At 41.0% G+C, this 26,559-nt stretch overlaps 3 protein-coding genes across 11 annotated transcripts in view; 2 read left to right on the top strand and 1 right to left on the bottom strand.

Moving 5' to 3' along the window:
* Positions 1-9,058, top strand: part of LOC135488925 (G protein-coupled receptor kinase 5-like) — a 34,615-nt gene extending 25,557 nt beyond the window's left edge. For 2 of the 4 annotated variants that reach the window (XM_064773885.1, XM_064773882.1), the window contains one exon: positions 1,508-9,058. In XM_064773885.1, coding sequence (XP_064629955.1) covers positions 1,508-1,537 — 30 coding nt within the window. In that variant the 3' untranslated portion in view covers positions 1,538-9,058. The remainder of the gene's footprint in view (positions 1-1,507) is intronic. The other 2 variants (XM_064773883.1, XM_064773884.1) reach the window with 1 other exon arrangement.
* An 846-nt stretch (positions 9,059-9,904) lies between these two features.
* LOC135489067 (phospholysine phosphohistidine inorganic pyrophosphate phosphatase-like) lies at positions 9,905-12,313 on the bottom strand. The gene is made up of 6 exons (XM_064774189.1): positions 12,180-12,313; positions 11,672-11,859; positions 11,343-11,496; positions 11,143-11,206; positions 10,370-10,554; positions 9,905-10,048 (listed from the first exon to the last, which is right to left on the bottom strand). The coding sequence occupies exons 1-6, from the start codon at positions 12,299-12,301 to the stop codon at positions 9,958-9,960; spliced, it is 804 nt and encodes a 267-aa protein (XP_064630259.1). The 5' UTR covers positions 12,302-12,313; the 3' UTR covers positions 9,905-9,957.
* A 735-nt stretch (positions 12,314-13,048) lies between these two features.
* On the top strand, positions 13,049-26,302 carry LOC135489066 (F-box only protein 41-like). 6 transcript variants are annotated; one of them, XM_064774186.1, is made up of 17 exons: positions 13,049-13,273; positions 14,202-14,242; positions 14,537-15,448; positions 15,871-16,222; positions 16,453-16,517; positions 17,601-17,643; positions 18,028-18,085; positions 20,370-20,714; positions 21,741-21,943; positions 22,192-22,246; positions 22,579-22,639; positions 22,746-22,844; positions 23,042-23,191; positions 23,455-23,573; positions 23,778-23,936; positions 24,206-24,321; positions 24,690-26,302. In XM_064774186.1, the coding sequence occupies exons 3-17, from the start codon at positions 14,604-14,606 to the stop codon at positions 24,747-24,749; spliced, it is 2,730 nt and encodes a 909-aa protein (XP_064630256.1). In that variant the 5' UTR covers positions 13,049-13,273; positions 14,202-14,242; positions 14,537-14,603; the 3' UTR covers positions 24,750-26,302. The 6 variants fall into 6 exon arrangements, with proteins under 6 accessions (XP_064630256.1, XP_064630252.1, XP_064630253.1 ...); XM_064774182.1 differs by having other exon boundaries at positions 18,025-18,085; XM_064774183.1 differs by lacking the exon at positions 14,202-14,242 and having other exon boundaries at positions 18,025-18,085.
* The last annotated feature ends 257 nt before the right edge of the window (positions 26,303-26,559 follow it).

Raw genomic sequence — 26,559 nt, 5'->3', positions numbered from 1 at the left:
TATGTTAGTTTGTTTTTAGTGGGGGGAGTAAAGTGCACAGACTTATGCACCCGAGATATAACATTATTGAGACAGTCAGTGGACTCATTTCTTATGATATAACTAGTACCCTCACCTGATTTGCAGCATATTTATCGTCCAGTCCACCATCACCACCTAACCTCACTTCTAACTCCAAATCACTCACTCCACCTCCTGTCACTGGGGCATCGGTTTTCAACACATGTTGACAATTCAGAGAACATCCGTCAGCTTTTCCTGATCTGCTAACATTGCTGCAGGGCAGAACTTAGTGTACAACAACCTAAACTTTTAGTACTGGGCAAGCATCATGCGAGTCTATAATATACAGCCATAATATACCTGCTTTGTAATTTGCCTTCTGTCTTGAAGCCTTCTCAACTTGCCTGAACTTTCCTGCTGTCCTAGGCCCTGATATAGCATATATATGTGATGAACAAATTGATCAATTGTCAAGTTGTTCGTATGATCACCATGTGGGGCCTTCTTCTCCATCTCTAAATCATTGGGCTGCAGTAGTTGAGTTGAAGAGAATCAGACTGATGATCAAGAGGTTGCTGGGCTCCCAGTAGCTGAGTTGAAGAGAATCAGACTGATGATCAAGAGGTTGCTGGGCTCCCAGTAGCTGAGTTGAAGAGAATCAGACTGATGATCAAGAGGTTGCTGGGCTCCCAGTAGCTGAGTTGAAGAGAATCAGACTGATGATCAAGAGGTTGCTGGGCTCCCAGTAGTTCAGTTGAAGAGAATCAGACTGATGATCAAGAGGTTGCTGGGCTCCCAGTAGTTCAGTTGAAGAGAATCAGACTGATGATCAAGAGGTTGCTGGGCTCCCAGTAGTTCAGTTGAAGAGAATCAGACTGATGATCAAGAGGTTGCTGGGCTCCCAGTAGTTCAGTTGAAGAGAATCAGACTGATGATCAAGAGGTTGCTGGGCTCCCAGTAGTTGAGTTGAAGAGAATCAGACTGATGATCAAGAGGTTGCTGGGCTCCCAGTAGCTGAGTTGAAGAGAATCAGACTGATGATCAAGAGGTTGCTGGGCTCCCAGTAGTTCAGTTGAAGAGAATTAGACTGATGATCAAGAGGTTGCTGGGCTCCCAGTAGTTCAGTTGAAGAGAATCAGACCGATGATCAAGTGGTTGCTGGGCCCCCAGTAGTTCAGTTGAAGAGAATCAGACTGATGATCAAGAGGTTGCTGGGCTCCCAGTAGTTCAGTTGAAGAGAATCAGACTGATGATCAAGTGGTTGCTGGGCCCCCAGTAGTTCAGTTGAAGAGAATTAGACTGATGATCAAGAGGTTGCTGGGCTCCCAGTAGTTCAGTTGAAGAGAATCAGACTGATGATCAAGAGGTTGCTGGGCTCCCGTCACCTCTTGGTTCCCCATCTTGTCGAGTGTCACATTTGAAATGTCCATTAAAAGGATGATTTGGGAACTCCCTGTAACATTGATGTTGTGAGTGAACTCAATAATTATGAAATAATTTTTAGTGTTCATGTGTTGCAGAACCAGGACCATAGTCACTGATAGCAAATGCCTGACGTCGGCCGAAGCTGGACATGGAGCTACTTTTAAACGATGATGGAGGTTTCATCTGTTGATGACATGACAGGACGTCTCATCATTGGAGTCGGACAGTTCTGAGGCCAACATTCAATGGTCGCTTGACTGGTTCATGATTGAAACTAGTTCCGACAATGCGTTTTACGACATAATGTGCAATACAGTCATGACAGACGCCCGCTCATTCTGGAAGTTGTCTGGGATTTACTTGGATAAATGTTTTTATGGGGTGTTCCCAGTGTGGTATAGAACTACCCAAAGTGGTACTATGGATGAATAAAGAATTGTGGTTACAAATGTGTATGGATTAGCTACAGGAAAAACGGATTTGGATTATCAGTTGGCAAGTTGATACGCTATGGATGTGCCTCAGTCCACTGTTTGAGAAAACTTGTGTAAATGAGTGTGTGGCTACTAGTCTGTATCTAACAAAGACTGGCGATATATTTTGCTGCAAATGGACGAAAAGCAGAGGATTACATTTGCCTCGTGGTGTGACAGACGATCAACATGGAATCGGTTCCATTGAAACTAGACTTATATCGAGATTGCTGTGGTGTTGAACACATGCAGAGGATCACATGCACCTCTTGGTGCGACAAGACGTTGGATCAACATGGAATATGAGAGAACGGTTGTATTGAATCTAGACTTACTGACACGGCTGTGTCCTGTAACATACTCGCCTCCAGCCCTGCTGGTCAGTGTTTATAATTGTTGACATGGTATGTACAGTGCTATGGATAGTTATTCAGATCCAGTTATTCTGAGCACAGAAAGATTTCTAAATGTTCCTTTTTGTGGCTGGTACCTTTTTTCTGATGGATGTGTTTGACCAGTGGAAATGCATTCGCTGCAAGTTACACTCATACTGGAATGATAAATAGGTGCTCTTACTTCTGTAATAATACTTAAGTGCTATTACTGCTGTAATAATACTTAAGTGCTGTTATGAGTACCATAATACATCAAGGCTGTCACTAATATACAACTTCAAAAAGACTTTCAGCGGGACAGGCCAAACGTATGTAGGTACTGGTGGAAAGTGCCTAGTTAGCTGATTCTTACACTTGTACAATTTGGCCGACACTTTTAGACAACGTCCTGGTCAAAGTTATCATTGTGCAGAGTGTCTGCATGTTCTGCCATGGCCTGTGCATCTTTACCTGCAAGGTGTTGATTCAATAGCTGATGGATACTCTTAGAGGTTGAGTCACTGCACATAGGGTCCTTGCATGTGGTCAATGAAGTCTGGACAGCATTTTTAACATCAGTTTGGTGTAACTTGCAGAATGAGGAAAGCGTATTTTACCTCGCTAGCAGTTTTGTTTTTAAAAAGACAAGAAACTGGTCTGATTCACTCAAAGCTGCCATGAGATCTAGTCAAACGCCCCTGTTTATAATGAAAATCAAAGCCAAATGGTGTGTTAGTAATTTCTATATGGTTGGTCGGTGGCTCTGTTTAAATTGATTCATATTTGTTGTGGAAGTCTATTTTTCCCAAACTCGCCAGTCCCTTTGTATAAAATGTTCATTGTAAGAATAAGGTGAGAGGTGGTTTGTGCCGTTTCATCAACCATAGTGTGTATGTACTTACTGATAGGCTCCCTCGATCGTGCTGGAACTAAGATGGATGCAGTTTGGTGTTCCAGTTAGTTTGGCTACTTTTTGGCAACTGTACATCGAAAGTCGCAGGAAATATTGGTGAAGCACTAACTTAGGTTATTCATCAAGTTATCAGGATTATATTCACACTTAAGTTTCTAGCTGTGGCTGTTGCACCTGAGGGGGCTGTGTCGATGGAGGTGCGCTCTGTTGTATGTTCAATGATGATCTCACCATAGCTATCAAGTGGTTGAATGTTGGTGAGGATGTTATAAGTACAGAAAATTCCGTTGTCTGACAATTATTCAAACAGTCCTTTGGATTGCCAGTCCAATGGTCTACTGTTGAGCTTTTAAGGCTCCCTGTTCTCTGCACTTGTTGACACCTTTATAGAACTGACTGAGGCAGCGTTGGCCACTTGTGTAATCCCAGTATGGATGTCATATCATCTTGGCAGCTTGATTGAGAGCTGTGCGGTATACAGTTGTTTCATATTGAAGGTGCGATGAAAAATACTCGAAGCCATCTTCTGGGAAGCTTGGCCTTTTGCTGTAGATGACGCTGTCCTGATATTTAAAGCTTTTTTGAGTTGCGAACAAGTTGAAACAGATCACTGGCAATCACTCTTATATGTTGTGTCTGACGTGTGGAGAATTTGACAGTGCCACATTCAACCGTATCAGATTCTATAGGAGTCCTGTGATTGCTTCTCCCCTACTGTGTCGACCAGTTTTTACGGGCCAGTGGGTGCCTGAACAACAGGCCACTTTTACAAGTAATAGGCCTGTGTTTGAGGCACCGCTTGACTGGCCTAAACCTGTCAACACAGTATGGCTGACCACTTCAGTTTTAATGGAAAAACGAATTTTAGGTAACTGTAAATTCTCTTATAATTAGGTACTTATCTATTGGGCGCCTGGTAGGGTGTGACATTGCTGTTAAAATACCTTGTGAGATAACCTTGAAACATTGTTATTGAATGTTAGGTGCTGATGTTGTCTCTGCTATTTCAAGCTGGTTATCTTAAAAATCAAAAATGTCATTTTTCTACTCGTGTGAATTTTGTACACTTTGTGTATTTTGCTACAGAATAAGCTGGAAGGTGGTTGATGATTGGGTGTTCCTTAGTCAGGCTGACCTTGGTGTTTCTCATGTGCTGTAACTCAACACCCCCTTACCTCTTCAAAAGACACTTAAATATAAATCACGAAAAGTCTGTCTATTCTTATCTTAGTTGTGCATTCTTTGATTTGAGTTACAGCAATGCATAATCACTTCTGGCTGGTCTTGTGTGTCCCCATGTCGCTGCAGTGTTGAATTGATTTTGAAAAACTCAAAAGGAGACTTGAGTTGGAATAAAGATAGAACATAACGGAAGCTATTGCGAATAAAATCATGACAGGGCTTACTGATGAACTGGGTTATAACCTTACACTTTCCTCTGACATATAGTAAATGCATAAAATTTGGTCATATCAATTTCTCCATCTCTTTCCTTGGCCTGATGATATCACTTTCCATCCAAAATGCTTGCTCAAGTGCTCAGGAAAATCTTGAACTGTCGATTGAAAAATAATCTGCTTTATTGTGTATCATGATGGCGAAGGCTGTGGCATAAGTTTAACCCTTAACTCATGATAAATGGCTTGTTATATCTGCATCATCATGAAAAATAATGACATTACAACTTTGATTGAAAAAGGCTTTAAGTGCTTCACATGACTGTCGTTGCCAAGTTTCAAGTCGACTGAGCGTTGAAACAGAATTAATTAATTGACAAATTTGTGATTTTCCTTTCTTTGCACTTCTTTGAAAATACTCTCAATTCTCAAGATATATCTGACTGACTATTCATTTTCTCTAGAAATCCTTAGACACGAATATTATAAAGTTGATAAGGAAATTGGCAAAAAAATCAAACTAGCTTGTGTGAATATTTCTAAAGTATGCTTCAGCATTTTAAATCTCGATAGAATATAATACAAAAATTGGCTTAAACTATACCTCACATGTTTTAAAGTTTATACTTCTAAGATTTGGCGTCAGTATTTCTTTGGTTCCAGTTGTGGTGATTCATGTACCGGTACCAGTTATGGGCTGCCGGAAATGAAAAAATTAGACTAGAATCCTTTGCAGTTCAGTGAGTTTATTGTTTATTTCTGGCAGTTCCTAACCAGGATGTGAATTTAATCGCCGCACTGGTTTCCATATATCTCCAGAAAAGATAGTTTCAAGAAAGAAAGTTGTTTTCCTTCCATTTCTGTTGTTTATTTGCTTTGCCAGGCATCATCAATGAATTGTTGATGTCAATTATTGTGATCCATTGTTGTAGCATTGTTGTATTTTATTACTTTTTAGGAGATATTTTTTTAGCCTTTGTGGTGCGATGTATGTATCAAAGTTACTCCTGCTATTTTTTTTAAAAACAAGGAAATGAAATGTTTGCCAAACATGCACCACGGCTGTGTGGTGGAAACAGTGCCGTGGTTCTCTGGTTTTATGACAGCAAATGGGTATGAGACACTGACAAGGAAGTAGTGTTGATGTTGATGTCCACCAATTGATAACAACAGATTGCTTGGTCGTTAAAGCATGCAGCAGAGCCGGTATCTGCCCAGGCTATCTGCTCACAAATATTGCCTTGTTGGGATCAGATATGTCATAGAGCCGGTATCTGCCCGGGCTATCTGCTCACCAATATTGCCTTGTTGGGATCAGATATGTCATAGAGCCGGTATCTGCCCGGGCTATCTGCTCACCAATATTGCCTTGTTGGGATCAGATATGTCATAGAGCCGGTATCTGCCCGGGCTATCTGCTCACCAATATTGCCTTGTTGGGATCAGATATGTCATAGAGCCGGTATCTGCTCGGGCTATCTGCTCACCAATATTGCCTTGTTGGGATCAGATATGTCATAGAGCCGGTATCTGCCCGGGCTATCTGCTCACCAATATTGCCTTGTTGGGATCAGATATGTCATAGAGCCGGTATCTGCCCGGGCTATCTGCTCACCAATATTGCCTTGTTGGGATCAGATATGTCATAGAGCCGGTATCTGCCCGGGCTATCTGCTCACCAATATTGCCTAGTTGGGATCAGATATGTCATAGAGCCGGTATCTGCCCGGGCTATCTGCTCACCAATATTGCCTGGTTGGGATCAGATATGTCATAGAGCCGGTACTGCTCGGGCTATCTGCTCACCAATATTGCCTAGTTGGGATCAGATATGTCATAGAGCCGGTATCTGCCCGGGCTGTCTGCTCACCAATATTGCCTAGTTGGGATCAGATATGTCATAGAGCCGGTATCTGCTCGGGCTATCTGCTCACCAATATTGCCTAGTTGGGATCAGATATGTCATAGGGTCGGTATCTGCCCGGGCTATCTGCTCACCAATATTGCCTAGTTGGGATCAGATATGTCATAGAGCCGGTATCTGCTCGGGCTATCTGCTCACCAATATTGCCTAGTTGGGATCAGTTATGTCATTTTCCTCCCTGGGTGAAATCCTCTAGAGTTTATAAAGGAGACCTTGTGAGGAAGTGATAGACCTTTTAGACTTTTTAATTGCAGTGAGTTGTTTCCTAATGTCCAGACCACAATGCTTCACTGGTCCCGTTGCCGTATCTTTTTATGCGACTTTTCTGCCATTAGAAGTCTGTGTGCTGAGGGTTGATTTACTTATTCAGACTTACCACTGCCTCATTCAATTTTGCACTTTTACAGAAGTGTAGCTCTATATTGTTAAAGGGTACATGTCGGTAGAATTTAGAAGATGTATTTTTATCATGCTGTAGTTTGTTCCCCGGTGAAAACTGGGGAAGAATTGAAGCATTGTGAGTCAGTTTATATACAGACTGCTTTAATGGGATTACATTTTTTTTTGAGGATTTGCTATAGGGGGTGTATCAAAAAATGATATTGTCCTGGGGGTCAACTTGGCTCATCAGTTGCAGATCTAAATTTTTACACTACAGTCCATTTGATGGGGGGTTGTCACTTCTAGCAAAAAAGGCCTAAAAGGGTTCAAACCTCACACCAAAAAAGTGCCAAAGTGTAAATTGTCTGTTTTCTCGCCCAAGTGCTGGTTTTTGTGGAGCTGATGGTCTATTTTCGAAACGCCCTGTGTAGCAAAATTTATATGTGATGTTATATTACTACTCACTACCTAGGATTCAGTTGTTGAATTTCGGTGTTACCCCGAGTTGTACTTAATGTTGAAATATATAATGGTACCAAAATTATCTAGAGGGTCCAGCTTCCATTCTAATCATGACAGGTTTGTGTAAAATTTGTCATCTTGATGGAACATTTGTAACTTAAACTGTAAGATAATGTAAATGATTTGTGTCTATAAAGTTTTGAAAATATTCGGCATTGTGTTACATAAGATATGACTGCAGACTTATCATGTACTTCATCTCATTTTTGTGGCCATCTGATACAAACAAAACTTGACCTTTGTACTTAGTGGTTTTCACGGTCTAAATCATGTCCGCTGGCAGTCAGAACTCAAATTGTAATAAGAGTTATTTTATGTGTAGGACATTTTTATGTACAAATATTGGTGCCACGCAGAGTCAATTACATTGTACGTGTAACTACTTCATGTGGAGTACTTAGGCTTTCAGCATAATGGGGTGAGGGTCAGGATGGCCACATACTTCCCCATGGTGGGTTTATGGTTTGAGAGATTTTTTCCTGGGGGTTCCTGTGGCCATGTACCCAGTATGTCTTGTTTGAAGTAATCATAATATTTAAAGTGGTACCAGTTTAGCCTGTATTTTCTGTCTGTGTACAATAAAGTAGGGTAGAAAATAACTTATTTCAGTGCTTAATGAAAGCAAAGACAAGTTTACTAAAATCTCATTTATTATCCAAGTCTTGTTCAAAGTTTGGGAAATAAAACGCACTTGAAAATTTCACGATTATGATACGCAGAATTCTTCTGCCATCTCACAATCGCTAACTGACATTTACATGAAGTTGTTGTTAACTTTATTACTTTTTCTTTGGCGTGAATTTTGTATGAAATTCTGCAGGTCTCAGAATGAACATCTTCCATCACAACCTGCTGTTTGTGGTCGTCATGGTTACAGATTATGGCTGCAGCACGAAGTTGTAGTGTACGTCGTCAACTGCAACCAGATTGGGCTGGTTTCTTCCACAAAATGCATTTTAGTATGTGTCACCTAAGTCATCATCTAGTCGTAATAACTTGCACTATTTGTAAACCAGTTCTACAAATTGTATCAAGAATGGCTGTGTCAATAAAAATTCTCTTAAGAGTATTCGCCCCTTGAAGATTGTTGGATTCTGAAGGTCTGTCTCACTGAACATGTTGGTGGTGACCGCACAGAATTTCACAGACATTTGCTAGCCACTGTGCTAGTCCTTGGTGTTGCCTGTGAAAGTGATGTGATAACCACAAACCAACTTGTATGAACTAATATAACCTTGGCCAGACTGACTCAAGGGTACCCCACTTCAAGGCTATGGAGCCAGCCTTCTCAGTGTTTTAATGTTGTGGTCTGGGCACACCAAATCTGATGTTCGGTGCCACTGTTGACATTAGCAGATGTCTGGATGATGATGATGATGATGAGTTCTTTGGTGCGTCACATCTAAAAGATAATTGGTGCCTGGTTGATATTCTGGTGTGTAGCTTCTCTTAGATATTCAGACCACAAAATACATCGCCCCTTGAGAGAGATGGCAGTCCATGATGAGTTGACGTGATCCACCCAACAGTACATTTCTAAGCTACTGACTGTTGTATTGTAACTGTTTTCGTGTCTCCTCATAATTGTCATAAAAACATGTCATCCTGTACATTTTCATGGCATCATCCAGTAAATTATATAATCTTCAAAATATCTGTGTTTTCTTCATTCTTTGTGTTTGTGATTGGATGTAAGAGCGCTGAAATGCTGGTATGGGACGTAATGTCTTTTGACTCTGTTAACTGCTGCAGTGTAACTAAGGAATGCAGTTTATTCCCTGAGAGATATGAGATGATCACCATGTTTCTCTGGTATAGTCTCACTACCGACTTAGTCTCATCAGCCCTAAGTATATTGATTCATTGGGCTGGACATAGGCATGCGATGAGAGTTTGATACAGATAACTCTGTAGCCATGATTGGTCACCACAGTTATGGTCTCTTCATAGTTTGCTGTCACACCACCAGGTGTCTTCGGCTACTATTGATGACACTAAAAATTGTCCCAACTCATTGACAATAGAAGAAACACAGTGCTGCCATCTGCAAACATTTGAGCACACTAAACGTCAGGCTGGTTGGTGCATAAGAAGGCAGTCTCCTTTTGAAATGTCTCACGATCATGAAATGTCTTCACCAGGGATTTGGAAAAACAAAAAGCAAATGGGAGCGGGGGGGGGGGGGGCCTCTGCAGCTCCAGCTCTCCTGGTCCTGGACTTCCTACATGAGAGGTGGTGATTCATACATGTTGCTAGGCCATCCCATCCCCAAATCAATGGACAAACCACTCACAGAAGCCATCACAACTGCACACAACAGTACATCTTGTAATGGAATTCATCCCAAAAGTAAGCGTGCTGAAAGTTGTGACAGCTCTTGGCAGGTTTTATAGTAACAGAGTCAGGCATTAGTATCCATTGGTGAAATTCTGTTCAAACAAGAAATTGATGAAACACTTCTGTAGTACCATTTCATGATTTACCATTTATTATTATTAAGTAAGAAATAATCGATTATATAGCATAGATTATATAGCAGGCAATATTAGCGATGTTTGAGGTAAAGGTCCACAGCCTCTGCTAAGTTGTCCACGTAGCCATCAGGTTTCACTGGCGGATGGGTCTCATCAGATGGCCTGAAGAAATTAATAAAATATAAGTCAAAAAGAGTTCTGATGAAAGTGTTAATCACTGCGATTTTAAATAAAACTCGGTTATTGTGATGCGATTCCTTGGACTGGCAACTCAAAAAGTAGAAATAAAAGATTTAGATTTTTTTAGATTCTTAGCATAGTACAGCAATGAGTGGCTGTGGCTGCCAAATCCATAGCTGCCAATCTGAATAAGATTCGATATGTTTTTCCCAATGACGTCCACCAAGACTAACCATGCTTGATGCTGAATCCTGCTGTCTAATTTGCCAACTCCAACCAAGTCACTACCACAGTGTTCCTTACCTAAACTTTCCTGTCCTAACTTGTAGTCCCCGAAGGCCTGCTGCCTGAGCACCACCTACATCATTTACGATATCGTCACCAATCATCAATGCATCGTCAGGGTCCAGTCCAAGATCTTTCACTGCTGTCAAGAACATCGTCTTGGATGGTTTGCCAACAACTTCAGCCTCTATTCCTGTCGCATACTGGAAAAGAAGTATTTTTTCAATAATATCCAATTAACACCTTCAGCGCCGAACCACGTAGATCTAAGTGGCGCAAATTCCCCCTCCCCTTTGAGCTGGTTATCGGAAACTCACGGCCTTCACGGAAGAACTACGCCATCGCCATCTTCAGGGCAAGGTAGGAACTGAAAAGACCAAACGGTCTTTTCAGCGCTCTCAGTTCCTCCCTTGCCCTGAAGATGGCGATGGCGTAGTTCTTTCATGAAGTCATTTGAAGTTCTGAACAACGCCATCGCCATCTTCAGGGCACAGTAGGAACTGAAAAGACCAAACGGTCGCTTCAGTTCCTACTTTGCCCTGAAGATGGCGATGGCGTAGTTCTTTCATGAAGTCCACGAGCTCAAGGGGGGATTTGGGTCACGTAGATCTACGTGGTTCGGCGCTGAAGGTGTTAACAACAAAGGGAGAGAGAATCCCTCTCTATTTGGGACATTGATTTAGGTCATCTATGCCATTTGACCTCTGGGATTCCGTTACTGGCACCGTTTTTTCCTTTGTGCTCTAATAAGAGGCCTCTTTTGCCAAGACCTGCCTGGGTAATAACCTTACCTCCATCGCCTTCATAAAAGCACCAACATCCAGAAACAATGTCCCGTGACTTTTGTAGTATCGTCTGAAGGGGGAAAGAAAGTCTGGTGACATCTAGTGTGTTGGTCATGATTTAGCCAAGTTAGGTGTAACATGACATGCACCGTAAGACATTTGGAAAATAATAAAACTGTACAACATACTGTTTCAAATTCACTCACCCTTTTCCTAAAGCTAACAGAACTGGATTTTCTAAGTTCATGAGGATTCCAAGTGCTTCATTCAACCTCTCATATGTGAAATATTCCTGTGCATCTCCCATCACAACACAATTGGGATTTGAGGTATCAACTCCTGCGAAGTCTGGTAGTGCATCTGAAAAATAAATTGGGGTACTGATGTACAGACCTCTTTGGGGAACATTTGTGGACACATCCTTTTTGCTTTCTTTTGTGAATTATATCAGTAATTTTTCTCAAGAGCTACCAAATTGAAAAGATTGTTGCTGCATCAATTCTAAAATGCAGCAAAACTTATCCATGAAACACACCTTTATGGACAACATAAAATGGTCGTAAATTCCGTTCCTTCAGAACCTTGACAGCAGCAGGTATTGGTGTGATGACTTGACTAGTTTCCATCTCAAAGCCGAGTGCCCGAAGCTGTGTGACTAGAGCCTCTCTAGTACAGGTGGTCTCATTGGTGAGAAATCGAATTGGTACACCTGCATCCTTTAATCTGTGAAAGATAGACCAGACCTGCTAAACTATTCAAAATATCAAACTCACAAGCATCAGGCAGCCATTGGAACTGAAGGCGTCCTCACATGACGCCAGGTCCAGGAGCCCTAGTAGTTTGATTAAACACCCCAACTGCAATCAGTTTTCAAAGCGTATTATTTTTAATCAGGATACCCTGCCCGCTTTTATTAAAATGACATTGGCTGTCTGTCTCTCTGAGTCTGAGACTCTTGAGATGGCCCCACGAAGTGGAGTGCTTTTCAATCGCAATCGCATTTTGTAGCGATCGAGATGCCTAACATCCCAAATGCAATGTACCTTTTGATCGCCTCAACTGATCCCTTTATTGCACTTCCTCCACCAGGGCCAGCATCGAAAAGGACCCCTGAAATATCGCAAAGAAAGCCCTTGACTTTGCTGGCATTTTTGTACCAGGCCATTATTTTTACGTGCTGCTCTCTATCGGTTAAAAGTAAAACTAATATATTCTCTAAATTTGCAATTAAATTTACTATTCATAAACGACAAAATAAAAATTACACAATTAAAAGGCTTTCGTCATAAATCTATATGTGTATAACCAAATTTGAATATTATCTCTCGCCATACAATCTCCCGGTCGTCGGTCCGTAATTTCGAAAATTACATACACCCGTCTGACATCGTCAGTAGTTTGAGTAAGAGTTGGCGGCAAAAGTCACTATTGACGACGCTTGGAGAATGGTTTGCGCTGGCACCAAGAAACTTGGAATACCCTATTCAGTCAAAATATTTTTCATTTTTTTCCTCCATGATAAATTTGAAAATATTTTTACTAATATTTCAACTTCACAAATTTTCAAATTTGAGCAATATTATGCCTTTTTGAGCAAGTTTGATTGCACTATTTGCGCAAGGCTGCATGATTTGCGGCAGTGAAGCGGCTAAAATGGAACTACACGTTCGCTATTCCGGATGTTTTCGGACTCACATTTTAGAATAACCAATCAAATCAATTCAAACGAACCAATCAATACCTAGCCTTGGAGGGTGGCGTTGTGGAAAATGAAACCCATTTCTGTATGCAATGTACAAAATATGCAAGAACTCGCACGGATTACCTAAAATCCATTGATACATTAGATTTACAGGGATTGTCAGATTTAGAAAAACTTTGCGAAATTGCATTTGGCCCAATGAACTCACTTTCAAGCTACGAACAAACAACCATCGCATCAGTATCCTAGGTGCACGGCAGACGCTTGCCTCGTATGTGACAGAGGATAGCGACATGAAGGCCGTAAGGGTCAAGGTTGTGGGCTCCAAAACCCCATACTGCCATAGCCCTGCTCGTTATGTAATGTGACGCCATATCCAGCAGCCACCATGGAGCCAGCTCATCTCTTACATATGGAAGGATGCCATTTCATATGGTAATACTATTAAAAAATCAATTTCTAATTTCTATCTCATTGCTTTGGTGTAGGCTTTAGCCTTATTTAGGGATTGTGAACAATTAAAAACATTGTTAAAGAGAAAACTTCTTAGATTGATCAGACCTCTGATATTGAGAAGACAACTTGTGCCAGAAAAAAGGGAGCCTCTCAAAAGAACATCCTTAGAGTCAGTTGCATGCTCCTCCCCTCGCACACATTAATGAGGTTGGGAAAATGATAGGAAAGGCTACTGGCATAACAACGAATGCTGCATGGTGCTGGCTGGTGGGGTATGATGATACCACTGATGGAGTGATGGTTTGTGGAGGAAATGAAATGAGGTTTATTGGCCAAAACACAATCTTTGTACATTGTTTAGTACATGTATTACTAGTAGTGTTGGTGGAGGCTGTCTTTATCATTTCCACATTGTCGCCCTTGGGCTGGCTGAGAATGAGTATCTCGGCTTCTCTTGGCAACTTTGGATAACCTACTGATATTGGGTGCTTGTTTGTTGTTCCTCTCTCACCACAAGATGAAATCATCATCATATGAAGCTGTAGCTTCCTGTGTTGGGGTGGTGATACTGGGTATCACAGAAAAAATGTATAAACTCAGTGTTGCAGGCCTCTAAAATCAATAAACCTACTGGTCATGTTCTGGTAGAAGTCAGTGATGTGCATATGCTGTATTGCGGGCCTATGTCACAGCTGCTGGTTGAGTACATTCTTGCTGTATCACCAGTGGCGTAGGCCCTACGTATGGGATCATTTACTCTACATATGATTAATCGAACTCTGATGTGGAATTTGCCAGACCTGTTTCATGTACTTGATGGAGTCAAGAATTTGAGTCAGGTTGCTCAGGGACAGGGTGGATTGGAAGAATTCATGCTCTCACTTAAATTTCCTTTTCTGGATTACAGTTTTGGATATGATTTCAACTTATTGATTCCATGTGATGTAGGTAGGTGTTGTTTTCTGATTTCAAAAGAGATGAATCATGTTTGTAGGCTTACATGAATAATCAAGCTTGGGATAGTTGGTGGCATCGACCATTCTCTTCTCAACCAATCCATATGAGCGCCATATATTGTACATGGGGTGATTATTATAACAGGTGATTCAGTGTGGTTTGCACATTTCATCCTACGCTCAGTCCACTACTCATTTCCATAATTGTTTTGGGCGCAACATTCAAAATAGGTTAGATGGTCTATTTGAGTGTGTATTTTTAACATTGTTTCTTTTTTAATTTCAGGAGTATAAAAAGTCATGAAGATTCTATGTGAGCAGTGTCCCTGACCAAGGAAAGGATTTCCACCAGAATGGCGGATCCGCGGGATTTCCCATACCAGTGTCCAACATGTGGGCAGAACAAACGATTCCTAACTTTAGTGGGACTATGGTCTCATTTGGAGAACAAGCATCCGAAACATGGACATAATTTGGATACCTTGGACACGCAAAAAGCGTGTAAATCTGGCGAACAAAATGGGCGGACACCTACGCAACAAAGTAGCCCAACCGCTCAATTTATGCACCGTCACCCAATGGCGGATAAAAGGTTAAATCGATTAAGTCGTGAAGGTCGTGAATTAGATCGTCAGTTAGTGGAAGCCAAGGAAAAGGAACGAAATCACAAGTACAGTAGTTTAGATTACCGTTCACCCACAAAGTCAGTATTCAGCCCTCGGGCAAACAACTTTGATACGCACTCTTTAAAAGATGTCCCAGTTTCACGCAACAATATCTCGCAACATTCACGTACGCGTAGCAGCGACGATTTATTAGACCATCACGACTCGACTGACAATATCAACGTGTATGCTGAAATGTTCAATGATGACGTCTTCACGCCTCCAGGTTCACCTAATCCTCAATATCAACGCGTAAACCTCTCTGGATCTTACAATAACTTGTCGACAGCCCAGGGTAGCCCAAATTATGACGAGGTCTTAGAATTGGTGGAAAGATTAAAAGGTGATTTGCATGTGAAGGAATTACGGTTGCATCGGGCTAATAATGAGTTGGAGGATCTTGCAATGGAGCGTAGGAAGACGCAGCATGAGATTATTGCCATGTCGAAGGAGAAGGATACGAATCAGGGAACCCTGGATCAGATGAGGAAGGATTTGGACGAGAAGGATAGCATTATTAGGGAGAAAGAGAAGTAAGTATTTCAGGTGTGTGACTTTGGATTTTCTGGTCAGGAGAAATGTTGTTGTGTTTAATATTAACAACGAATAGCAGGTTTCATAATCATATCCAATTGTGATTTAACCATCTGTGCTCATAAACCTGTGTCACACAAGGCCTGGTCATGTATTGTGTTGACTCAGTTGCTACGGAGTATAATCAATGAATCTGCTATGAATATTGGCCTAGGCCCCTAATAGATCAGTGTCCATGGTAACCAGTGTGACCATCGCTAACATGAACATTTGAAGGGAACACTGCGAAGCCTTTTGAAGATGGCACAGACCAGTTTGGGAGATATCGTGAAATTAAAGTTTTCAAGAGGTTTAACGGGAACACGCCTCAGCAGGTCGTTTGATAGCGAGGGGGTTAACTATTGTTTGTTTATATTTTCAGGGAGGTCATAAATCTAACGCAGTTCTTAAGAAACACTGCAGAGAAGGAAGCCACTGCTCGGGCACAGCTTGAAGAATTCATCAACGGCCTGATAAATCGGGCAGAGCGGGCAGAAAATGAACTGAGCACGTTACGGCGGCCACAGGGACACTACAGCTCATTACAGCCCCAACCGTCGGCGGGCAGTCCCATGGGAATGGATTACACTTCGCCGGGTGCCTCACATGCCTCTCAAACGATGGGCAATAACCTCCATCCCGTTGAGCGCGGCCTCGTGACGGGCAGACGAGTTGATGGAAATCATCAGATAGAAGATCAGATTGTTCCAGTTAACCTCCAGAGAAATTTTAAGGTGGGTGATTGCACCCTTTAAGACATCAGACTCTCCCCTTGGTTAACTAACCAACAGGCCCAAAGGTCAGTGAGTTGTTACCCGCAGCTGACTGAGTGAATCCAGTGATATTCTTTCGAGTATCTTGTTACCTGCTGAATTCAGTTCTGCAGGTTCAAAAATAATGTGCAGAGAATCATCGTAGGAAGATGTGATGGAAAGTAATATGATTTGTTTTATTTTTCTTCCAGTCTCCATCTCCTCAACATCTTCGATCTTCTATGGATGACCTAAGTTCAGATTTCTTAGAACCTAGGTAAGCGGTGATGAATATTCATCATTGGTGGTGGTGAAACGCCCATGAAAATTATCAGTTTCCCATCAACTTTGGAGAGTTGGCTGATCACATTTCATGACTGTGAAACCAATAATAGCTATAGTGAAATGTGATAGCACATTGTATCACCTCTGCAGTATCAAAGGAGTTTTGTTAGTTTCATACAAAACAACAGCTGTGACTACCTATTGACGTTGTTAGAATCAGTTGGCGAGGAAATCTGGTTGATCTTTCCATGAATGTTGTTTGAAATCATGTTTCAGTGACGTATAAATGCATGTTTTTCAAGTAATTGGTGATGGACATGTTTGGAATGAAACGGGGGGGGGGGGGGGGGGTGAACAGTTTGAGGTCATTGAAGAAATAGGTTACCGGTACCAGTTTTACATGCAGACAAGTAATCTTTTTCTCTTTATGATAGAGTTTTGTCGCAGCAACAAAAACTGCGCCCTTGTTGAGCACTTTAAACTTTTATACCCATTGAATTTCCTATTGTATTTTGAACACAACTAGTTTGTAATATGAATGCATCATCCAACATGCATTTTTGTATTTCTCTATTGTTTTTTATATGGGCGGTATGTTTGTTTGTGTGTCAGGCAGCTGCATTTGTAATTGGTATTTGATGAAAATTCCTGAGAAGTGGTGGAATCAGCTGTTCCGAATGTGAAGTTATGAATTATAATTTTGTGAAAGTTGGGTATTTGCTGGATGGAAAATATTGTTGTATATGCTTTACTCAGCAGTGCGCAGACCAATGGTGAAAACTTGCAGAAAATATTTTGAGAGCCCTTGGATTTTCAGGCAATGGATGCCTAGCTGGCTCGGCACCCCATTTCAAAATTTCTCAATCCACTCCGGGAAGGGAGGGTTCTGTTTTGGAAGGGGTCTACTGATACAGGTCTGGTCAACCTGCTGTGATCAACTCCAAACAGATGAAACTCCATATAGCCACAGCCCAAATGAATTTCTGCTTCACATGCCCTGTTTTGATTACAAATACGACTTGTGCAAGGTAATTGAGGTGATGCCATAAAATTACCAAATATTTCTGCTCTCCAGTTTCAGAGATGATAGTCAACAGCCTGTATATCCAGGAAAAAATGTAAGTAACATTAAACGCCAAATTAGCTTGGCAACCCTGATCCGGGTTCTAATGCTGTTTACAATTGGATCAATCAAAGTCATTTGATGAATACTGAACAATTAGTTTCTTTTGTCCACTTTACACTCACACACGCTTGAACTGCAAGGTGTTAAATCTTGGCAATATAATCTACCGATATTGCATTCTTTCTATAAAATGTGCAATAAAGTCTTGATTAATCAGGTTTTTCATGAGAACTTGATCCTTTGTCCAGATACCCCTTTTATAGGTACTCCCCCCCCCCCCCCCCCAAAGAAATTTCCCCTTTTGAACATCATATCAGTCAGATATATCTTTACCCCTCGGATGATTATGTCGTGTCTATCTTTTCATTTTGAGAAGCCATTCAGCTGCAGTGACTCCGGTGTCGGATCAAGTATCCCAAGCTACAAGACTCATGGTGAGTGAAACTTTCAAGTAGGCTTTCATTGGCATCTGTTTGATACCAGAAAATGGCTAGAAAAGTTGCAGCAACTCGGTTGAGAAATGATTTAAGCTAACTAAACATTGTTCTGAACAATTTGTCAAACACAATCGTTGAATTAACTATGAAATTTACAGAACTGATCTCATTGTCAGACGTTGACTCAAAATGAAATTATTTAATGTTGTGAGTTTTATCTGAATGATTGGTTTTCACTTGTCACCATTATATTCCCTTCATCAAAGTTCACCAGACTATCCCAATGAGTCCTAAATGCATTTCACAAGATCTGATTCTTCAGAACGATTGTCATTGTCATGGGAATTTGGTGGGTGAAACGTCCAGAGGTGATTTTACCTTGAAGTTGAAAAGTTACACATTTTCTTGTATCACTCAGGTGGCTGAGAAAATTGCTTTTAATATCTCCTGGTATTACTCTTGACATCAACGGGTAGTAAAGCGGTGTTATTTTAGTGCTTCCTTTCTGAATAATTTTAGTCTGCCTCCTTTATTTATTGTTCATATTTCCTTTGATTTTTATTTCAAAGCTTGATCAAAATTATCAAGTAGGCATCCTTCTCCACTCTTGCACTTGTCCTTTCTTGAAAGTAGTAAATACCAGGACTGATTGTAATTCCATTTCTGCTGCTTTTAATTTCATGAAAATGCTGTGCTAAACTTCTCAAATTTCCATGACATGACCCTTCATTGCGATTGGGAGGGGGGGGGCATGGGCTATTGATCCCTTATTTTCACGTTCCTGTGTCGTAATCACCGATGCTGGGGCCACTCGATGATTAACAAGGAGAAGAAGATGACTTGAGTCATCTGGTTGGCAGATGTCTCTTGGAAATGTTCTTTGTGTCTGTTACAATACCCAATGCATAAGAAATGCTTTCGTCCTAAATTAGTAAAACCCACACTGAATTCATTCATGTATTGTGTTTGTCAATATTGTATTAAAACTCTGATTGTTAGGGTTGTCACCTCATGTCTTGAAAGAAGTTGATTTTCCTAATCACTTCATGTCCAGAGATTAGAAATAGAGCCAACCTCAATACCATGATGTATTGATTGATTAATTAGATTATGGTTTATTAATGCTGTTAATTACGTGGTGCAATATGCAGCTGTGTTACTCATTCAATGGCCCAACTCATATGAGAACTGTCAACAATGACCAAAGTTTTGGTCAATATTGGCGAAATGTACAAGTATAGATTGAATGCTCGCAAACATCTGCTGTGTCATGCAAGTACCTACGAAGAGTTCTGCAATAATATGAGATATTGATCTCTGAGACTGTGTGCTAGTCTAGGATGTGATGTTCTAGAGCCACATGGGGGGATGGTTTAATTCCATCAAGTCATTTAACATCATCCAAGATTATCGTTGGCATTTTACTGGGTCAGTGCGTGGGACCAATAATCAGGAGCAGCTGAGAGAAAACATGCGTTTGAAGAGAGTCATTGTATCTATCACTTAAGTAATACCCACGGAGTCGAACTTGGGGCCTTATGTTTATGCTTATGTTTCCACTGTAGGCCTACCCCTCCTACAGCCTATGCCAGCTCTAAGTCCTGACTCAATATTTCATGTTACATCAACATGACCACTGGATACTTCTAATAAATGGGTTCTTTACTGCAGGGATGCCTCTTTTAGAGAGGTTTTATAAAAATGCGGAACAGGTGTTAATAAATTGCATCCGAACCTCGACAATAAAGTGCCCCTTGTTGATTATTCCCGTGATTTGAATATTGATAATTGACGATGATGCGTTCGGCATTATTGATCGTGATTTCATGAGTGGATCAAATAGCACGCCCAGATGTTGGGTAGAACTGGTTTAAGCAGATTGAGTATGGTACACTCCGCCCTTTACTTTGCAATGTGTGGGTGCACCCAGGTACACACATTGGAATTAACCCTGACTTTGTTGATGGCAATCTAAATTTGTGTCAACCAAGTTCACCAGGCCCCTGTTGAAGAAACATTTGATAAGATAACTAATCATGAAAGGAATTGCAGTTGTTGGTCTGGTTGAGAAAGATAGTTGAATTTCCGAATATTCTCATTCCAGAAAGCGATGGGAGCTAGTAGGCCTACTTCTCTGTTTGAACAAACCTGGATTCATGGTCATATGGTTGATTTGCCTGGTACCCCCAGACCAACACACAGAGCAGGGTAGCCCACAGATCCCTTGTATTCAAACCAATCTTTATTTGACCAAATATTATGACAGACCATCTTTCTGCAGCTGAAAGTCCAAAAAAAGGCCCAAAGATCTCTTCCACTGATTTTGCCACCCTACAAGAGAAGGAAAAACAGTTAAAGGAGGAGTTGAATAAAGTGCGTGAAATGCAGCGGAACTGTCGGCGAAAACGGATGAGAAGTGCCACATCTACGATGACAGAGCCCTCTATTGACTATAGTTCTGACAGCATGACGAATGTGACAGACGATACAGACCCTGATTACAGCTTGGAGGAGAGTCTGGGTTCGCTGCAGCGGCAAATGGAGACAGATCGGCCGAGGACTGGAACGAGAAAGAAGAGCCAGAAGAGTCGTGAAGAGGGGTTTAGGTCCTTAGGCAAGTCACCAAGTGAGTAGAAATGGGTAACCTGACTGATAGCTGGACACGGGTCACATGAAGAGAGAGTCTTCATCTTACTCGTTACGGGACTAGCATGTGACTTTCAAGAACATGGGCCCACCTTCTTACATGGAACACCCCTCAATGGTGATAAATTACCTTGCCGATGATAGGCTGTGGGATATGTTGGCTTGTCGGGGTATAAGTGTTCCAATATGTCGTCAGGGCGGTCGTCTCATGTCTGTCTTCATGACAGCTGTTTCTATCGTGAGATCATGCAATGTCATTTTTGAAAATGTTTTGTTATAAGGTGTTGGTCTGTCAACCTGCATGATTGTTATATTTTCATTTCTCTCCTTCCCAAAGGTATCCTAATACACTTGAAGGTACAGGTGACTGATTTATTTTCAACAATATGTCTCAGCCTCTTTGTTGCACTTATCTTAACATAAACTATCAAATGTCCATGAAGAGCAGGACTTCTCTGCGGCCAAGCTTTTGAGGCTGATAGGCTCGAAATGCTGAATGGAAATAAACGTTAAAGTGGTATTGATTGAAACCCACCACTGAGCCAACGTTCATGATAACCAATTCTGTTAAGTACTGCTCTTGATGTTGACATCTTGGTAAATCTGGGTTGCTTATTTTAACATTAACATCTTTTCCCTCTTAGCATGATTTAGCTCCTCTTACTATAGCTATGCTTCAGTGTGGTTAGGTGGCACAACTAACATCACTATCTTAGTGTGCGCTAACAAGAGATTATCAAAGAGATAGCCAGTAAAATGACTGACATCATGTTTGTTCAGTATTCAACAATATGTGACAATCCTGAGTCACTGTTGAAGTATACGATTGTAACCCTTGAAAATGTTTAGCTACGGACGACACAAATCTGTTAGTGCTTTAAACTGACTGATCTGTATTGTCATGGGATGGATTCTATCAAGCATGTGATCTATGTTTGATACTTCTGTCAAGACTGGCACACTTGATATAACCCTATCTCATATTATCATCTGTTTTTCCCTTCAGAATGGCCACAGCAGCCGACGCCCGTCTACACCCAGGCCGAGGTTGATAAACGTCGACGGGATGTCCTGTTTGGAGTCTTCATGTTTCTCGATACAATCAATCTCTCCAAGGTGGCACTGGTCTGCAAAGAATGGCGAAACATCAGTCGACATCCTGCTCTCTGGCGAAATGTCCGGCTTGGAAAATCAAAGATATCTGCTAAGGTAATGTAAGGCTTAATTAAGGAATCTGTGCTGAACTACAGCATTTTCATAAAGTGTTGGATTGTAAGTCTTGCTCTAGTTGCAACAAAAGTGTCATGACAATGTTGACCATATAAGACAGCCAACTGAAACATCACCAATCGGCAAATTACATTGGCGTGACGAAAGTTTACTGAATAAAATAACAGTCAGGCTCTGTGAACCTGTCGCCTCAAGGCTTGTATTAACTCATTGTTTGTCTGTTTCAGTATTTGGTTACCCTGTCAAAATGGGCAACCCAGGTTCGGTGCTTGACTTTAATGGGTAAGTCGAGAGGTTATTTTCATCATTTAAAACCTAAGGGGGAAATATAGGCGAGGTGGTTACTGGTATAGGTGCCTGATTATTATTGGATTTAACCCAAAGCAGGACCGACCAAGCTTACTTGACGAAAAGGAGGCAGCAACATGGTGACATCATTTATGTTGTAGCCAATCGTGATCAGTTGATACGATGATGTCATAGACATGCGCTAGTTCGAGCAAGGTTGTGTTCCACAATCACAGACAGGAAAATCTTGCCTCTTGTTAAGTAAGATAGATATGCATGTAGATACAGGTTATCACAAGTCTTCTTAATCTATTATCAAATTTCAGGCCTTAAACCACGATCAAAGAAACCACAAGAAACTATGGAGGACTATATCAGACAGATAAGGTATGTCTTCGTAAGAGACCTTTCCACGTGGAATAAATCTTCAGTTTTGTACCAAAAATTCCAAACATTGACACCAATTCACCTTTACACTGTCCATTCTTTCCAGAGGGAGCCTTGAAAGTGGTATTGAGCAATTACTACGAGCGAATGCTGCGTCTTTAGTCACATTGAAGTTGGTCGACTGTAGGAACCTCCTCACTGACAGGTAGGTGGCCCCATCGGGATAAAAATTGATAAGAGAGGTTTTTCTGCGTTCAGAATTGACGAGATGCTCGCCAGACGGGATTTCCGTTTTCAGTAACAAAGCCAGCTGTTCTAAAGAGTTGCCGATGTATTTCAATGATCTCAGATGCCCAGCATTGATTTCAATCACATATTTACCATCTTGCCACGTTGTTCCAGAACCCTATGGATGGCAAGCTGTCACTGTCGCAAGCTCAAGCAGGTTGTTTACATCAGTGAGACCGATCCTGCTTGTGCCGAGGTGCTGTGGAGTTTAGGCAGTGGTTGTAAGGAAATCAAAGATCTAATTGTGCCGCCTATCTACCCGAAGTAAGTACCAGGGGTGCAGAGCTTTAAATGATTATATCAGCTTGTCATGTCTGAGCAAGACACTTAACTCTGCAGTTATTTCTCTTAATCTTTTTAAAGGGGTACCAGTCAGAGAGTGTCAAGTGTAGCGATGTTGAGAAGCTCCTTAATTGAGTTCCCCTGACAATTGCTGGAGAGAAACTATCTTCTGTACTAAATTTCATTTCTCTTGGTCACATACTTTGTTACTGTTCCTGACTTACATGTAACATCTTACTTTGCAGTGAGAAAGCTCTTGTTTTCAACGATGCTTGCTGTGAAACCATTGGACGGATGTGGCCACTGCTTCATATCCTGTGTATAGGTGGCACTGCTATCACTGGCCACGGCCTGGTGGCAATTGGTAAGCATGTTTTTCTTTGGATGGAAAATCGTTAGCCAATCCTGGGTGCCAACTAGAATCTGTCGAGTGTTGCTTGTCTAAAGTTCAATCGCAGAAGAAGAAATAGTATTTGATAAATAAGAAGTTTTGAAGTGTAAAAAACCATTATTACGCATAATAACATCTCTATTTTCTGTTTCTGTCTCTTCCCTTTGTACCAATCAGCGAGCCAGTGTGCCCGTCTCCAGATCTTAGAGCTGGACCACATGGGAGAGATGACTGAACACATTGCTCAAGCCATGTGCAAGGCTGGACTCCGTGGGCTCGAGGTCCTCGATTTTACATTCACCAGAGTCACCCCTGAGGCTTTAACACAATTCAACAGTAAGTGATTGTTATTTCCCATGAGTCACACTTGTACTTGTTATGGGAACTGACATGAGATGGCGCTGTTAGCAAAGACTTAATGACGTCATGATGGAGAGTTGACCTTACTTACATGATAATCCTTCTAAAACAAGAGAGTCATTTTTGTGACATAAAATGCTCTTTTGAAACAAGACTAGAAGTGATATCTGAAACAGAATTATCGTATGATCATACCATTGCTTTTGATGGAACCTTTAACGAAATCTTCACTCCTATATTTTCAGGTTCTTGTTCACGTCTACGCTCAATTTCTGTCCATATCGGTATCTCGGATTATTTTCATGAGAAAGGGAAAGCGGAGAATATTCAGCAGTACGAACAGATCGTCAAGAAATTCAAGGTAGAGTCTGTACTTCTGCCGATATATTCAATGAAATGCTGTGTTCTTGTGTCCGTGACCCTGATGTGGTGAACTAGGATGATGCTATTGGTGACAACTCCAAATCAATTCACCTCTTTTCAGATGAGCATCATTTGGAGTTGAGTGGCCAAAGTTTAGCGAGTTATGCGAGTGGAGTCGAAGGATGTTTGAGAATTGAGGACAACCTATTCATTATCTCTCTTCATGGGGGACAACCTATTCATTATCTCTCTTCATGGTGCCTTTGAAATTCTTCCTTTCATATTCATCTTTGGTAAAAATAGGGTTTGCATTGAAAAAATTGAAGAAGTCCCAAATCTGTTCATTCCTCATATTCCTCTTTTCAGGCTCTGCGAGACCAACCAGCTTTCAATGGAGTCCTGACTGTCCAGACAGATTATGGCTAATATCGATAAGATGGTGCTGAAATTAGGATTCATACTTCTAGTCTTCCTGTTGTGTATGCTCAATGATTATTGAAGTTCGCCTTTGATAATGTGTCAAATGGACAGCTCTGCGGAGCCTGTCTAAATGATGTCATCGCAGAAAAATCTGCCATCTTGATGGTCAGATTGACGTCTGCTTACTTCTTTTGTTGATGTCAGCATGCCAGAATGACAGTCAACAGGGACGTCATTGCACAAGCTTTAACTTTGAGAACGGTCTTTGCATCAAAAGACCTTCTTTAAAGTTAAATCCTGTCCTTAAACTGTTTGATATAGGATCAGGCTGCGAAGGTTGTTTCACCTTTGTTGCCAGATATTCATGATTATACTGTGTAAATGATTGTAAGATACGCATTTATTGATCTTGGTGTTTGACTTTACTTGTCCTACATGATGTTATAGTAGTTACATCCATTGTCACTTGTACAATGGTACAGTCAATGTAATATCAATGAAGTAATTTAGCCAGTTTGACCCCCTAGCTTCTGTCTAGAGCCCCCTATCAGATATATATTTTGTTGCTGTACTTGGACTACATGTATCTATTGATGATTGTATTTGGTTATAAATATTTTTTGGGGGCTATATTCAATTTTTTGGATTGCAATAATTGTATGTACCATATATATGGGCTGTGATGGTGTTGGGAATTTTATATTATTTCTATATTTTTTATTATTGTTTGAAAAACATTTACATAATGGTGGTTATTGGATATCATAGATAGTAAATGTATTCATAATATCTTTGCCTTGTGCTGGTTGGTAAACTAGTCACTTTATTTTGTTATTTCAACTGCTCAAACTTAAGCGCTGAAGGTATTTTTTGATTCCAATAATGTGTTTCCATGATTGGCCAAAAGGGTTTTGATTGTGACTGCCATATTTATACATACATGTAGATGAACAGGCCTTTCAGTAACTCTAAACACCACATACTGTTGGTATACTGTAAAACTGTGAATATACTGTAAAACTGGAGGTTTTTTTTAAAGTGTAATATCCGTCCTACTATTACTATACTTATAATAAGTTTCTATCGAGAAATGTACTGGTAGGCCGGTCAGATTGGTATCATTACTTCTGGCATAACATTCCTTTCTTGTGACCAGTTTAAATCTTAGATCAAGTCATTTGCCTCATCTAATTTTAAAACAAGCATTGCTCTGTGCAACATGTGTGTAATTTCATCAGGGTATCACTGACTCACTCTCCTGCTACTTGATATTACTATGTCAACTATGCCACCACATTATTGATTCGAGATCACACTTGATACCTCCTGAGGACATCGGGGGCTAATGTTCGCTTCCCCGGTCCTGCACTGAACATTAACCCCTGATTTCCTCAGGATGGCTTGATACATTTGCTGTGTACTCCAGTCAATGCTTGAGAAAGGAAACAGGATAAAAAACATGTCAATTACTTTATGGAATATTATAATTCTGCTGAATGTAGTCATATCAACATGAGAATTGTCTTCCCTTTTGGTGTTTGAATTAAATCTATTCACAATATGTGTTTCAGTGTTGTTTTGTTCTCTCCATCTCTTACCTGCATCCCCACCCATCACCCTTCACTAATTACCTTGGCTAAGTTTGCCCTACTGAAATCCTGTATTTGAGTGAACTGATTAGATAGTACACCTACCATCAATGTGACCCTGGCTTCGAATCACAGTTTGATCAGAGGAAGGCTTTCAGAAAGAGTATTAGCCAGAATGAGGTCAATGTGCACTAAACTCTGGACCAGAACATACACATGCACACCAA

The sequence above is a fragment of the Lineus longissimus genome, chromosome 6, assembly GCF_910592395.1.
Source record: "Lineus longissimus chromosome 6, tnLinLong1.2, whole genome shotgun sequence".
Lineage (NCBI taxonomy): Eukaryota > Metazoa > Nemertea > Pilidiophora > Heteronemertea > Lineidae > Lineus > Lineus longissimus.
The sequence above is the reverse complement of the archived record's forward strand: the minus strand, read 5'-3'. Positions and strand labels throughout refer to the sequence as shown.